The following is a 15,474-nucleotide window of genomic DNA, read 5'->3' on the forward strand; positions in this document are numbered from 1 at the left end:
CCCGCTCCAAGATGAGAAATGGTCCAAAGTACTTAGGACTGAGCTTGGTGGGGGTGACCTTAGAAAAAGAGGACTGTAGGAACCATCGAACCTTTAAGAAGACCCGATCGCCCACTTCAAAGTTTCGGTCACTTCGTTTGCGGTCTGCGACTTGTTTCATCCTATTGTTAGTGGCGGCCAACTCTTGTTTGAGGAGTGAGATCATCTCTTACCGGTCTTGCAAATACTCAGCTGCGTTAGTTCGCACTCTACTGGTACCCATTATGGTAGGCATTATAGGTGTTTGGTATCCGAATAGAGCCTCAAAGGGAGTTTTCTTGATAGTGTTGTGGTAAGTTGTGTTATACCACCACTGAGCTAAAGAAAGCCACTTACCCCAACTCTTAGGCCGCGCAAAACACATACATCGCAAGTAGGATTCCAAGCACTAGTTGACCCTTTCTGTCTGCCCATCAGACTCCGGATGGTATGCTGATGACATGTGTAGACTTACCACTAAGTTCTTGAACAATTCCTGCCAGAAGTGGCTGGTAAATATTTTGTCTCGATCTGAGACGATGGATTTAGGTAGGCCATGCAGTTTGGCCACTGTATCAATGAACACTCGAGCAATCTCCTGGGCTGTGAATGGGTGAGTGAGGCCAATGAAGTGAGCAAATTTGGTCAGCCGATCAACCACAACTAGAATCGCGTTTCGGACCTTTGATTTGGGCAAGCCCTCGATGAAATCCATGGATATCTCCTCCCATGCTCTGTCTGGTATAGCCAATAGCTGTAACAATCATGGATAAGCCACTTGTTCATGCTTGCATCGTTGGCACGTCATGCAAGCTGCCACATATTCCATAACTTCTTTCTTGAGGCCAGGCCAAAAGAACATCCGTCGAACCCGGTAATAAGTAGCTCGAACCCCCGAGTGTCCCTCTAGTGGAGAGCTATGTAATGCTTGTAAGATCTTAGTTCGTAGTTCCCTGTCATTGCCGACAACCAATCTGCCTTTAACCTGATCAACCCGTCGGCCATAGAATATCCCTGCTCATTGGTGTGCCGCACAGCTAATTGGGTTTGGAGGGATTTGGTCCACTCAGACTTCTCATAGCTTCCAGTAATGTCTTTGACCCAATCAGGCACCACGGCGGTGATTGCCTCACATGCCCCTGCTTCTGATCTTCGTGACAAAGCATCTGCCACAATGTTTTCCTTTCCCTGCTTATACTGTATCACATAATTCAGGCCCAACAATTTGGATATTCCCTTCCTCTGCAAATGCGTGTGCAGCTTCTGTTGGAAGAGGTGTTTTAGGCTATCATGGTCAGTACGTATTATGAAGGGGGCTCCTTCCAAATAATGTCTCCACTTGTCGATAGCTATAATCATGGCTAACAATTCCTTCTCATACACACTTAGCCCTCGGTGTCGAGCAGCCAGTGCTTGACTGATGTAAGTGAGGGGTTTCCCTTCTTGTGTCAGCACTGCGCCTACCCCGATGTCACATGCATCAGTTTCCAGCACAAAAGCCTTAGAGAAATCCGGCAGCGCCAGAACTGGGGCTTGTGTCATTGCCTTTTTTAGGGTGTTGAAAGCTTGCTCAGCCTGGGAATTCCATCCGAAGTTGTCCTTCTTGAGTAATTCAGTCAATGGCTTACTAATCACTCCATAATTCTATATGAATCTTCTATAATATCCTGTCAAGCCAAGAAATCCCCTCAACTCCCTTATTGTCAAAGGCTTGGGCCACTCCAACATTGTTGTAATTTTACTAGGGTCGGTGCTGACTCCTCGGCCCGAAATGATATGCCCTAAATAATCCACCTCATTCTTTGCAAAGGAACACTTAGAGAGTTTAACAAACAATTGATTAAATTTCAGGATTTCAAATGTGGTTTGTAGGTGGGTTAGGTGTTGTTTGAGGTTGGGGCTGTAAACTAAAATGTCATTGAAGAAGACTAAAATAAATTTCCGTAAGTATGGGGCAAAGAGGTGGTTCATAAGCGCCTGAAAAGTGGCTGGGGCATTGGTGAGCCCAAATGGCATCACCCGAAATTCATAGAGGCCTTGGTGTGTGCAGAAGGCTGTTTTATGGATGTCGGCAAGGTTCATTCTAATTTGATGATACCCTGCCCTCAAGTCTAGTTTTGTGAAGATGGCAGCACCATTTAGCTCGTCTAATAGGTCTTCAATCAAGGGAATGGGAAATTTATTTTTTACGGTAAGGTTGTTTAACTGCCTATAGTCTATGCAAAATCGCCAAGTACCATCCTTCTTTTTGACGAGAAGAATGGGTGAGGCGAAAGGGCTTTGACTCGGTTGGATAATGGCCGTTTGGAGCATATTTTTGACATGTTTTTCAATCTCAGCCTTTTGATAAGGGGGATAACAGTAGGCTCGAACGTTTACTGGCTCAGAATTGGGTTTCAAAGGTATAGTATGATTAAACAGACGGTTTGGAGGTAGGGTGCATGGTTCCACAAATAGTTCCTGAAATTTTATAAGTAATGGACCTAATTCAGTAGGGAAGATTACCTTTGCAAAGAGGTCGGAAGTGGAAGGGCTCTCCTACTCATCTTTTCCTATCGTTTGAATGGAAAATAGCTGGGATATCTGCCCTTCTCCTTTCATTAGCAACTTCTGTAATTTTTTCCCTGTGATCAGCTTGCATTCCCCTGCCTCGAGGCACCCTTTTAACGTCAGCTTCCGGCCTTTCAAATCCAGTGTGACTTCCAATTTATTGAAGTCGAAAGTCAGAGGACTTACTGTCCTCATCCAATCCACCCTAAGGACGATGTCACAACCTCCTAGTTCCAGAATTCTTAGATCCATAGAGAACTCTTCCCCTTGCATCAGCAATTTAAACCCTACACTCTTATGATTGTTGTACATTTTGTTGCCGTTAGCTACCGTTACCGATAAACTCCGCCTGGGGATGTTATCCACTGCCGGTCCCAAGCCCGGATAAAGAAGGAGGGTTGTGTTAGGTAACCGACAGCCAACGTAAAATTTAGTCGGATCCAAAACATGAACTCTAGACAAATTATGAAAAATCGTTTGGGCGTGGGTGTAACCCTTCATAGCGACGCGCTACACTGCCCCAGTGTAGTGACAAGTGAGCTAGGGCCGCTGCATCAGCGCCCAGATGTAGTGATAAATGAGCAAGGGTTCCCGCATTTGCTTGGATGGATGTGGGTAAAGAAGCTAGTCCAAAATCAAAATCAAAACCAAAATCAAAAACAAAATCAAATTCAAAGTCAAGGCCAAAAACAAAATCAAATCCAAAGTCAAGGCCAAAAACAAAATCATAGATTAAGGATTGGGTCATGGAACATAGCAACATTAACAGGCAAAGCTATGGAAGTGGTGGATGTGATGATTAGGAGAAAAATTAATATTATGTGCCTTCAAGAGACGAGATGGGTAGGGAAAAAAGTAAAAACTTTATCAGAAGCTGGATATAAAATATGGTACACAGGAACTGATCGAGCGAAAAATGAAGTGGGGATTATTATGGATAAAAGCTTAATAGATGAGGTAGTGGATGTAAAGAGAATAGGGGATATGATTATTATGGTGAAGATTAGTCTAGGAAGAATGACTATGAATATCTTTAGTACATATGCACCACAAGCGGGGTTAGGTGATGAGATAAAAGCAAAATTCTGGGAGGACCTAGAGGGACTCATACAAATGATACCAAGAGGAGAGAAAGTGATTATAGGAGGTGACTTAAATGGGCACGTGAGTAGAGACGGAAACGGATATAGAGAGGTACACGGAGGGTATGGATTCGGGGAAATTAATAATGAGGGTAAATCTATCCTAGATTTTGCTATGGCATATGAGCTCATTATAACCAATACTAGGTTCAAAAAACGGGACGAACACTTAATCACATATAAAAATATCACCTCAAGCACCCAAATAGATTACTTCCTCATGAGACAAGAGGATCAGTTATGTTGTAGGAATTGTAAGATGATACCGGGAGAGTGTTTGACTACTCAACATAGACTTCTAGTACTTGACGTCCAAGTAAGAAATTGGAAGAGAAAAAATCACATAAAACAAAATCCAAGAATCAGGTGGTGGAATTTAAAAGGGGAGAAACAACTAATCTTCAAAGAAAAATTAAGGGGTAGAAGGGAATGGAATGGAGAAAAACAGACAAACCAAATGTGGAAAGAAATGGCTAATGCTCTGAGAAGCACGGCAAAAGTAGTCATTGGAGAGACAAATGGTAGAGCCCCTAACCTTAAGGAGTCTTGGTGGTGGAATGAAGAGGTACAATTGAAAATTAAAAATAAGAAAACTTGCTATAAGGCGGTATATCAATGCAACAATGAAGAAAATCAAAAAAATTATAAAGAAGCAAAAAAGGCAGCAAAAAGAGTTGTTAGTGAAGCAAGGTCAAAAGCATATGAGAATCTATATAAACGACTTGATACAAAAAATGGAGAAAGGGATATATATAAATTAGCTAAAGCAAGAGAAAGAAAAACACGGGATTTAAATCAAGTGAAATGCATAAAAGATGACAATCAAAATGTTTTAGTAAATGAGGGAGCGATTAAGGAGAGATGGAAGGAGTATTTCACAAAATTATTCAATGATGGTGGTGACACAAGAGTTAGGTTGGGACATCTTAGTAACTCCGAAGGGAATGTGAGCTACACATTCTATCAACGCATAAGTTCAAATGAAATAAGGCAAGCATTAAAAAAGATGAAAAATCGTAAGGCAGTGGGACCAGATAATATACCAATAGAAGCATGGAAATGCATGGGAGAAGAGGGCATCTCCTGGCTAACGCAACTATTTAACGCCATCCTTAAATAAAAAAAGATGCCAGATGAGTGGAGGAAGAGTACTTTGGTTCCTATATACAAGAACAAAGGAGATGTTCAAAACTGTGAAAATTATAGAGGAATTAAGTTAATGAGTCATACCATGAAACTCTAGGAGAGAGTAATAGAGCAGAGGCTCAGAAAGGAAACAAAGGTGTCAGAAAATCAGTTTGGTTTCATGCCTGGTAAGTCAACAATGGAAGCTATATATTTACTGAGGCGTCTAATGGAAAGGTATCGAGATCATCAGAAGGACCTACATATAGTGTTTATAGATCTAGAAAAGGCCTATGATAGGGTTCCTAGAGAAGTATTATGGAGGGTTTTAGAGAAGAAAGGAGTCAAAATAGCCTATATACAAGCCCTTAAGGACATGTATCATGGTGTAGAGACAAGGGTCAGAATATGCGGAGGAGATACTGAACCATTTACAACTACAATAGGACTGCATCAAGGTTCTGCACTAAGTCCATACTTATTTGCCCTAGGAATGGATGAACTCACTAAAGATATTCAGACAGATGTGCCATGGTGTATGCTATTTGCAGACGACATAGTGTTGGTGGATGAAACAAAAGAAGGAGTGAACACTAAGCTTGAGTTGTGGAGAAACAATTTAGAATCTAAGGGATTTAAATTAAGTAGAAAGAAAACAGAATATATGGAATGCAAATTTAGTAAAAATGCAAGAGTGGATGATGTTATAATGAAATTAGAAGACCAAATCTTACAAAGAAAAGACCATTTTCGATATTTGGGATCAGTGATTCAAAAAGATGGAGAAATCCACGAGGATGTCGCACATAGAATTAAGGCAGGTTGGCTAAAATGGAGAAATGCATCGGGGGTGTTATGTGATGGTAAAATCCCATTAAAATTGAAAGGAAAATTTTATAGGACAGCTATAAGACCAGTCTTGCTGTATGGCTCAGAATGTTGGGCAGTCAAATACCAGCATGAGCAAAAGACGAGTATAGCGGAGATGAGGATGTTAAGATGGATGTGCGGACATACAAGAAAGGATAAAATTAGAAATGAAGTTATTCGTAATAAGGTAGGAGTAGTGCCAATCGAGGAGAAGATGAGAGAAACTAGACTAAGATGGTTTGGTCATGCGAGAAGGAGACTAAGGGACGCTCCTGTGAGGAGAATTGATGAAATGAAACAATTAGTCACAAAAAGAGGTAGAGGTAGACCCAAGAAGACTTTGGGAGAGACATTAAAATTTGATATGAAATATATGGATCTAAATGAGGATATGACAAAAGACAGAAATACATGGAAGTCTAGAATTCATGTAGCCGACCCCACATAGTGGGATAAAGGCTGGATATGTTGTTGTTGTTGTTGTTAGCTACCGTTACCGATAAGGGAGAAGTATTTACCAAGGCACACCCTAGTTCCACGGCAGGTGCTTCATTGAGGAAGCTGTGGGTGCTGCCACTATCAATCAACACCATCATTCTTCTCCTACCCACTCTTCCTTCAACCTTAATGATTTGCCCTGCATGCTCCCCTTTTAGTGCATGAAATGAAATTTCCCCTCCTTCACTGACGAGATCACCTTGAGGAACTTCCGCCTCTGTTTCTTCAAGGTCTTCTTGCCCCTTCTCTAATATTTTCTCCTCTCTACCCTCCATGTTTAGTAGCTGCCTTCTACATTGGTGGCCAGGACTATAAGGATCTCCACATCTGAAACAGAGCCACAACTGTCTCCTCTGTTCCATAATGGGATTTCTGACCGCCATGGCTTGCTGACTTCCTCTGGGTGGACCCGTACCTCCTGTCGCCCCTATCTCCCGCGCATGACCACTAGGAGGTAGATTGATTAATGGTCCTGTTCCAAAGGAGGCCCTATTCCTTTTGTAGATAGCTTCTAACGTCAATTCTTGTAATCTGGCCTTTTATGCGGCTTGTCTAACTATGAGTAGCATCATCATCTTTACCATAGATCTCAACTCATCCTTGAGCCCACTGATAAAGCTGGATACAAAATATTGCTCAATAAGTGATGGTTGGGCGTTCCACATTAGAGCTCCTAACTCCTCAAATTTCTCTAAATACTCTGTTACCGCCCCTTCTTGCCGAAGTTTGTTGAATTCTTCTATCACATCTGCCAAATTCTTTTCTCCAAAACGCCTACACAATTCTTCGGCAAAATCGATCCATCTCACCCCCATTCCTTGGTACCTATACCATCCTTGAAACCAGGAGTCAGCCGTATCATTAAGATAGGCTGTGGCCAATGTAATTCGCTGAGTCTCAGCCACATTATAATACTGGAAGAAACGTTCACACCGGCGCACCCACCATCTTGGCCTTGTCCCATCAAATAATGGTATCTCCAGCCTTGGCATTGGCGTGTGAGTACCAAGTTGCAATTGAAATTCCCTCACCTGAGGATCCGTGTCAACTCCTTACACCCTTTCCGACTCTGCTTCTCCTGTAGGTCTCGGGAGTATTCCAGATCCATTCGAATTTGGACCAGCTCCAGATCACGGGGGAAATTCCGTTGGCAAACGGAATTGTGGTAAGGATGATAGCGTATTAAACATGCTATTGATCCTTTGACCAAACTGATCCATTGTTTCTCTATGCCTTTCCATCTCGAGGTGCATATCCTCACGAGAAATCGCCAGTTCCTCTCGCATTCCTTCGCACATTGCAGCCACATCTTCCCTGCTTTGGGTGATAGCCTCGTGTGTCTACATCATTCCGAACTCCAGTGCTTCCATTCTTGTTTCCAATTGTTTGAGTCTCGTTCCTTCCGCCATCGTCTACTTCGCACTTTCTTCAAAAACACTGCCGAGGCCGCTGTCTCTAATATCAATTGTCAAGCCTCGAGTATAAGGCTTGGGTAATTCTGGAAGAATAGGAAATTTGAGGAAGAGAAAGAGAGAGAGAATTTGAATTAAGAAGAGGGAGAGAAATAGAGAGAGGAATTAGAGAGGGAAAGATCCGAATGTATTCATTGATAGATCCCATCCTCACATACAATGCCCATTTATAGGCTCGCCCAACTAGTTGTTATCACAACTGATTTCTGCAAGTGGCTTAGGCAAAACCGCCCGCACATGCAATATGTTATAGCCATTCTGTTATTACTACTTATAGCTATGCATCTCTAGTTTATTACACATAAGACATTAGGCTTGTGACAGTTTTTAGACATGAATTTGAAGTTAGAGACTTGGGGAATCTTAAATATTTTCTTGGAATGGAAATTGCAAGATCCAAGACAGGTATTATGGTTTCTCAACGCAAGTATGTTCTTGATCTACTTAAAGAAGCAAAACTGCTTGGATGTAAACTTGCAAATAATCCAATGGAGATTGTCACTAAAGATAAAGGAGAAGGAAAAAGTGTTCATGTTGACAAAGGAAGATATTAGAGACTTGTTAGAAGACTTATCTATCCATCACACACAAGACCTGATATTGGCTTCGCAATAAGTGTAGTCAGTCAATTTATGAACAATCTCAATGAAGAACACATGAATACATTGTATCACATTTTGAGATATCTAAAGAAAACTCCAGGATAAGGTCTATATTTTAAGAAAACTAAGAAGATGAATATTGAGGTATTCACTAATGTTGATTGGGCTAGCTCTATCGTTGACCAGAGATCAACTTTTGGATATTGTACTTATGTCTAGGGGAACTTGGTTACTTGGCGCAACAAGAAGCAAACAGTCCCAGAGTAGCGCTAAAGCTGAATTTCAAGCAATGCCCTATGGAATATGTGAAGCAATGTAGTTGAAACAGTTATTTCTTGAACTCAAAATTGCAATAGATGGTTCAATTAACATGTTGTGTGATAGTCAAGCTGTTATAAGTATAGCTAAAAACCGTTCATCATGGTAGAACTAAACATATGGAGATAGATAGGCACTTCATAAAAGAAAAAGTTGAAAGTGGAACTATCAATTTTTCCTACATGCCTACTACTCTTCAAATTGCAAACATTCTGACCAAGGCTCTTCCAAAAACCAAGTTTGAGGATACGAGATCCAAGCTAGGCTTACTTAACATTTACAACTCAGCTTGAGGGGGAGTGTAGAAAATGTGTAATTATCTAGTTTTGTCCCTAGGTGACAGTTTTTTCCTGCTTTATCTGACAGTTTTCATGGCATAACCGACTCATAGGGGTGGTTACTAAGTTGTAATTTGTATATATTTGTGAGAGATAATAGATGCAGTTTTTTCTGTCCAAAAACTTCAATTTTTATTTTTTATTTTTAGAATTTCATAAAATTTTAGCTCAATACAATGGGTTGAACCTATTGTGAGTTTGGGATAGATCATGGTAAGGATCTGTACTATTAGGGTGGGATAAATTTGCAATTTTGCCATCCCTAAACTCAATATACAATATAGCTCTTCACTGCACATACTTGACCATTGTGCAGTCCACACATAAGCCCCACTACCAAAAAAGTTAATCTAAATATTAGGACACCCCTAAGTAAACCCAACTTCCACTGTGTGTACTTGTGTTTTGTTTATTTGAAACATACATAACATTTGTACACATTTGTACTAACAGGGTAGTAACAAAGACAACAAGATATTCACGTCTAGACATGGCAACCCTCAGAATCTTTAGGCCACAGCATAGTAACTAAATGTCAATAGACAAATAAATGTGTAATGTGTAAATATGAAAAAGAATAACTATTTGTTTAATTATATTTTGCTTACATAGACCCCATTATGGAGTTCCTCTATTGCATGTTCTAGAATTTGGAATTATTAGGACATAAGCTTTCTACCCTCTCTTATTTTAGCCAGTGGATCTCATAAGTTGTATTTATCAACATGGTAAATACTAAGGGAAGATCAACAAATTAAATCACCCAATTACGTAGAACAACACTATTAAACAACTATGTCATTTCTAAAAGTTGTAAAAAATTATCATGATCCTCCATAACTTGGAAAATATAAGACCAACTTAATTCACTCACTCCATTTCTTCTAAAGGAAAGAAACAACATATCAAGCCTTAATCTACAAGGTTGGATTGGCTACATGGATTCTACCTCGCCAATTATCTATATCTATGGTTATATCTTCCACAAGGTTATTATAAGGCACATTTTTAAGAGCTCCCCACCACCGCTTTTGTTAAAAAAATTCTTAAATTCCGTCCACTTTTCTCACAAGATCATCTATTGGTCTTAATAGTGCCTCATGCAACTTATCTTATGTAAGAGCCAATCCAACCTTATGATGTACGACCTCATTTCTAAACACATCAACAGTAATATCCTCATCTCCATCATCCTCATATGTTAAAAATGTTGGTACTTCATTACCCAACATTATGACATACAACAAAGATGATCTTATAGATGTCCAATAAAATTTTCCTTTAAACTTTAATGAGATTTTAGTATTGCATAAAACATTGGATAACTTTCTCATTTTAACCATCCTACCTTGATGCAAGTAAAATCCTCAATAATCTCCCAACAAAAGCAAAAGACGCCTCACCAATTTCTATATGATGCCAAAGTATGTTACAACTTAATCATGAAAGAATGGCTATCAATAAAGTTGTGACAACGCAACCTACCATTAGACATGAGATGAGAATTGGTGATACCATAACCCAGGGATCCCTTGTAAGTCCATATCAATAACAAGATTAGGGGGGACAAACAACATGTTCTTTAAGTTCAATCATTAAAAAAACATTAATTTTCCCAGAATCGCACATTAAAAATATTGTAAACTCTATTAACATTTTGAACCTTGATGAGTAGAAATTCATTCCACATTTACCCTCTTTTTTTATTTTAAAACTGTATGTTTAAGACAATAAAAAGAAATTTAAATCAGATGATATAATTCAACCAAAAGGATAGGAAGTAAACCTCAATATCGTCCCCTATTATGAGTTCCTCATTGTGTGTTGCTCGGTCAAGCTCTGTTGTAGTATAGTAACTTGCATTCATTTGCATAGGTGAAGAGCCGCCATATATGGAAGCGTAGATTCCTATGCCTTCATCATTCTGAAATGTTACCCACCTAACATCTGCCCTACCTGAACATTCTCCAGGAACAATATAGGGAACATGCATGTCTCTTACATTCTGTTCATATATCCCCACATTTGCAGCTGCCTTCCTATCTGGATAACACTCGAAGGGCCCTCTTCCATACCACTTGATCTTGTCCATCAATTTGTTTAAATGGAATTCAACCCCAACACGAGGCAAAGGCGGAAGGTTAGGACTTGGTTTTACATTACATTCCAAGATGACATCCCCCGAACCGTAGATTGAGAAATTCATGTCAACCTTGAAGAGAACATTTGAATTGTTTCCTGTGGAAGACTTCTCTTTCTTTGGGATGCAATGGTAGACAACTGCTATTTCTACAAGATGTTCCGTCATGCTCTGGATAGAACAACATTCATTTAGGATAAGCAAGTTATCAAGATCAGCAGCTTTCCACTTGGAGAAATAACTACTTTCACCTCCACCCTTGTCATTATCTGTTGGGGCTCGCCAAAAGCATGGGAAGACACTTTTCTCTATCACTGTAACCCCTTTAACCTATCATTGACAACAAATATAATAACATTTTGAAGAGATGAGAATTTCTTCAAGCTTTCTATTAAGTGTCAAATTTCTAATACATTTAGGTGTCAAAATGAATTGAAAACTATATTTACTATTATGACCCCTTGGTAGGAGAGCTAGAATGTATGTAGCCAGCACCACTTATTGGGATTGAAGCTTCTGATTATTGTTATTGCATATAAGAAAGACCATGTGAAATAAAACTCTTACAACAATTCCAATAAGTAAATTGTAAAAGTGTCCAACTTAATAAAGAAAAGTACAAAACTACCTTCCAGCTTTCCAATGCTCCTGTTTGAGTATTAAATTTGATCTCCCAAATGTTCCCATGGCTAATCGTTATTGCATCTCCAAGACTTTCATAATGCAAAGTGGTATCTTTCATTGTGATGACCTTAAAGCCATAAACATTGGCAAGCTAGTTAGAATTATCAAAATACAAAAAAATGTTTATCACAGACATACACATGGATAAAGTCATTACATGAGGAGTAAATTCTTTTTTTGCAGGCAGCTGGACTTGAGCAGATGAAATGACATGACCAGATCCAACCCAGCGTGTAGGATGTATAAGCTTTACATTTAACGTCCAGAAAAATTCTGCTGCAGAAGATGAAGCCCATAGAGAATACCAAGGTCCAGACTCCCAGTTTATTTCATAACTACTCTGAGGTTGCATTAATGGTAGAGAAAGAAAGCCAGATCCAATTTCGCATCCATCACCATGAATGGCCCAGCTGAATTCTAATTCTTGGGTTGTTTCAAAGAAGTATGTGTTTCTTATCTGCAATTTGCAAAGGAAAAAATCAGTTGACAGTACAGAGACTAAAAGAATGCTGTACTATTCTTGGGGGCAATTTGTGGAGGGTATGATGCAATGTTGGATGAATTTTCCAAACTGAACATCTTGCAGGTGAGTAATGGTTTGAGAGTGGGTTTTGGTTGATATGGTCACAGATCTCTCTTTATGAGATCTTCCTGAATATTTTTCTACTTGACCAAGATAATGAGATTGAGTGGGGGACTGTCTATCCCTTACATAAGAGACTGATATTTGGTCCTCACAGTGAAATTTGCTTGTCTTAGTGTCAAGAACAAACTATTCTCTTTTTTATTATTATTTTCTTTCTCCATTGAAACAACCAAGATGTTTCTGCTTTCTAGAAAAGTGACTCAAAAAATGCTAGTGAAATACTGAAATTAAAAAGCTTCTATCAACATATAAAAATTCTCACCAAAAAACAACAAAACATTTCTAAAAAAATGAATTCTTTCAACAACCATTACAAATATCTACAAAATTTGCTTCTATTTACCCTTCCTGTTAAAAGAAAACAATAAAGAGCAAATAAAATTATAAACTTACTTCAGAAGAGAGAAAAAGGGAAAAGGATTTTGGATATCTATGATGTCGCCTATTCTTTACTTTGTTAATATAGGTACCTTTTTCTTGACTTTGCCACTACTGATGGTAGCGAGTTGTAGTATATCTCGTGATCCCTAGTAGCGATATTCACTAATCAAAGGAAAAAATAAAAAGTGCTAAAAAAATATACCTCAACACAGGAAAATAAAATACAAAAAACTAAAAAGATACCTAGATACTAGCAAGGGCGAATTTTCACGAATCTCACTACTGTGGGTAGTGAGAATTGCTAGGCCAAAATTGCCAAGCTGGCACGGTTCCAACATGGAACACCATGCTGAACAATGTAGTAGTTTTTGAAATGGTTTCAACCTGTAGCATTTTTTAAAATAAGTTTGAAAATTGTAGTACTTTTTTTTTAAAAAAAAAATTGTGAAACAGCATGTTTGAACTAAAATTTTTACCATTGTTCAGAGTTCTCCCAGTTAATACTCTGGAAAACAAAGACATGTCAACGTGAATTAGTATTCCTATCTGAGCACTGTGTGGAGATCAGTGGACCATCTTCTCCTTCAAGGATTAAGAGGTGTGGATCCTTGTTTACTCTTTTTTCTCCTTTTCTTTCTTTTTGGAGTACAGTAGATTATCCTGACCTTCATACTGGAATTTTGCATGCTTTGATTCAAGGTTGCCTAAGGGCTGATGCATAGTCAAAGATGGGCTTCAGACGTCTCCTCTTGTATAATGTGGGACATGTGGTGGGAAAGAAACAAAAGAGTGGTTGGAGGGACAAAAGTTCAATTCACTGTTTGAAAAATCTTTCTCACCTCCTCTTTTTCGCCTTTTTTGTATAGTGTTTTTAATGAATATTCAATTATCAAATAATAATAATAAAGGAAAAAGAAGAGATGAGTTGATTTTAATTATACCTTCAGTATCCCTTCCTGGAATGAAACCTTGATTGGTTGATAAACATATTTAACCTCTGGAAATAAAATAAAATAAAACAGAAAATATGATTAATCCCAAAAAACATGAATAAAAACCATCTAGGGGAAAAGAAAGTGAGGTGATTCAAGAGTTACCATGTATTGCAGGATGAGGAGTTCGATCAGGCCATGTAAGACCATTTAGACAGAAGTTCAAGTCATTTGGAATATCCCCAAACTCACCACCATATGCCCAGTGCTTTTTACCATCAGCACCAACCTTCAATAGCCCCTATAAATGGAAACCATAAAAACTTAACCTCCTAAAGCTCGTCCCTCAACATGCAGATACATGTTTAAGTGTTTAACAATAAGATAAATGCATAAAAAATGGTACGACAATCACAAGCCTTAGTCCTACTATATGGGGTTGGCTAGCTCTCCATCCATCTCATAAACAAAAAGGTTAAAAAGGAAAATTAAAAAGAAAGCGCTATAAGACTTCAACGACGACATTGTTGCAAGGATATAGGTAAAAGCCCATCTGCATTGCAGCTTTCATTCACTTTTGAGGGTTTCTGTCCAAGTTCTGGTACATGCAACAGAATTCCCTACCTTTGATTCAAATAGATTTCTTCAATGCATCTCGTTGTTCTAGTACCAAGTGTCATTTCCTACCTTTGATATCCACTTTTGTGTCTCTTAGCTTCCTGAAGAACACAAAAGAACTAAACTCGTCTCAGATGATGCTACACAAACTGGCCAGTGAGGTTGTCCAGTTTTCAGAATGCATGACAGCATCTAGAATTGAGTGGAGTGAAAAGCTTTGTTTATTGGACCCAGTAATACAAAAGATGGAGAAACTTGGGAAGAACTTGGTCATAAAGCACTTAAAAAATGAACATTTCAAGTGGGCATCCCTAAGTGGCGTCGGTTAGGAATTAGAAACTTAGGCTTATTTAGTAAGGCTCCTTTGGGCAGTGGCTGTCAAGGTTTGTGTTAAAACTAAGGGGGGCAAGGTTAACTTTTTGAAGATAAATAGTGTTGCCACTGGTCTCTGGTTGATCATTCTCCTAGCCTTTGGGTGTGGCTACTAATACAGAGACTGTTGTGGCATATTGCTTGCTGTCACTCCTAGCAAAGAAGTGTGGGTACCAGGATTTAGGCAGAATTTAGATGACTAGAAAATACATTCATTGTTGGCTTTGCTTAACTTGCTCCAATGCCATATAATGAAAAGGCAGAGGCAGAAATCATGGTTTTGGAGCCTAACCAAAAGGGGGACCTTCACTAAGCATTCTTTGTATGGTGGTGCCCTTCGCGGTAAAGGCTTTTAGAACTTAACCTCGCAAAGCCATGCGGATAATATGTGCCCCGCCTTGAGTTGTCTTCTTTCTGTCGACAGCTTCCCTCTCAGCCATCTTGTCTATCAATAACCTAAAAATGTAGGTAGGTAGTGTAAGACTGGTATTATCTTTGTATGGGTAACAGTCAGTGAAACATCTTCTTCTACATTATTGGGACTCTTAGGAGGTTGGAGCATTGTGCTTAGCATACAGGGAATATAGTGGGTGATGCCTGTCACAGCCCAAGGGCAAGTCTGTAATTAGAGAAGTATAGCAGGGTATAAGGGGAGATTGGTGTAATTGTAATAAGCCCATTTGGCACATGGCCACTTGGAGGCTCTTGAGAAGTAGTTAGAGGAAGCCTCTAGTTGTAACCACCCCTTATAAATAAGAAGTTTCTCAT

General features: G+C 39.1%; 1 protein-coding gene across 3 annotated transcripts in view; it reads right to left on the reverse strand.

The window, feature by feature from the left end:
- Positions 1 to 15,474, reverse strand: part of LOC127790740 (uncharacterized) — a 75,461-nt gene that overhangs the window by 15,168 nt on the left and 44,819 nt on the right. For all 3 annotated transcript variants that reach the window (XM_052320387.1, XM_052320388.1, XM_052320389.1), the window contains 5 exons: positions 13,882 to 14,017; positions 13,726 to 13,781; positions 11,915 to 12,214; positions 11,702 to 11,824; positions 10,720 to 11,403 (listed from right to left, as the gene is read on the reverse strand). In XM_052320387.1, the coding sequence (XP_052176347.1) occupies positions 10,720 to 11,403; positions 11,702 to 11,824; positions 11,915 to 12,214; positions 13,726 to 13,781; positions 13,882 to 14,017 (1,299 nt within the window). The remainder of the gene's footprint in view (positions 1 to 10,719; positions 11,404 to 11,701; positions 11,825 to 11,914; positions 12,215 to 13,725; positions 13,782 to 13,881; positions 14,018 to 15,474) is intronic.

Source organism: Diospyros lotus, chromosome 14 (assembly GCF_014633365.1).
Source record: "Diospyros lotus cultivar Yz01 chromosome 14, ASM1463336v1, whole genome shotgun sequence".
NCBI lineage: Eukaryota > Viridiplantae > Streptophyta > Magnoliopsida > Ericales > Ebenaceae > Diospyros > Diospyros lotus.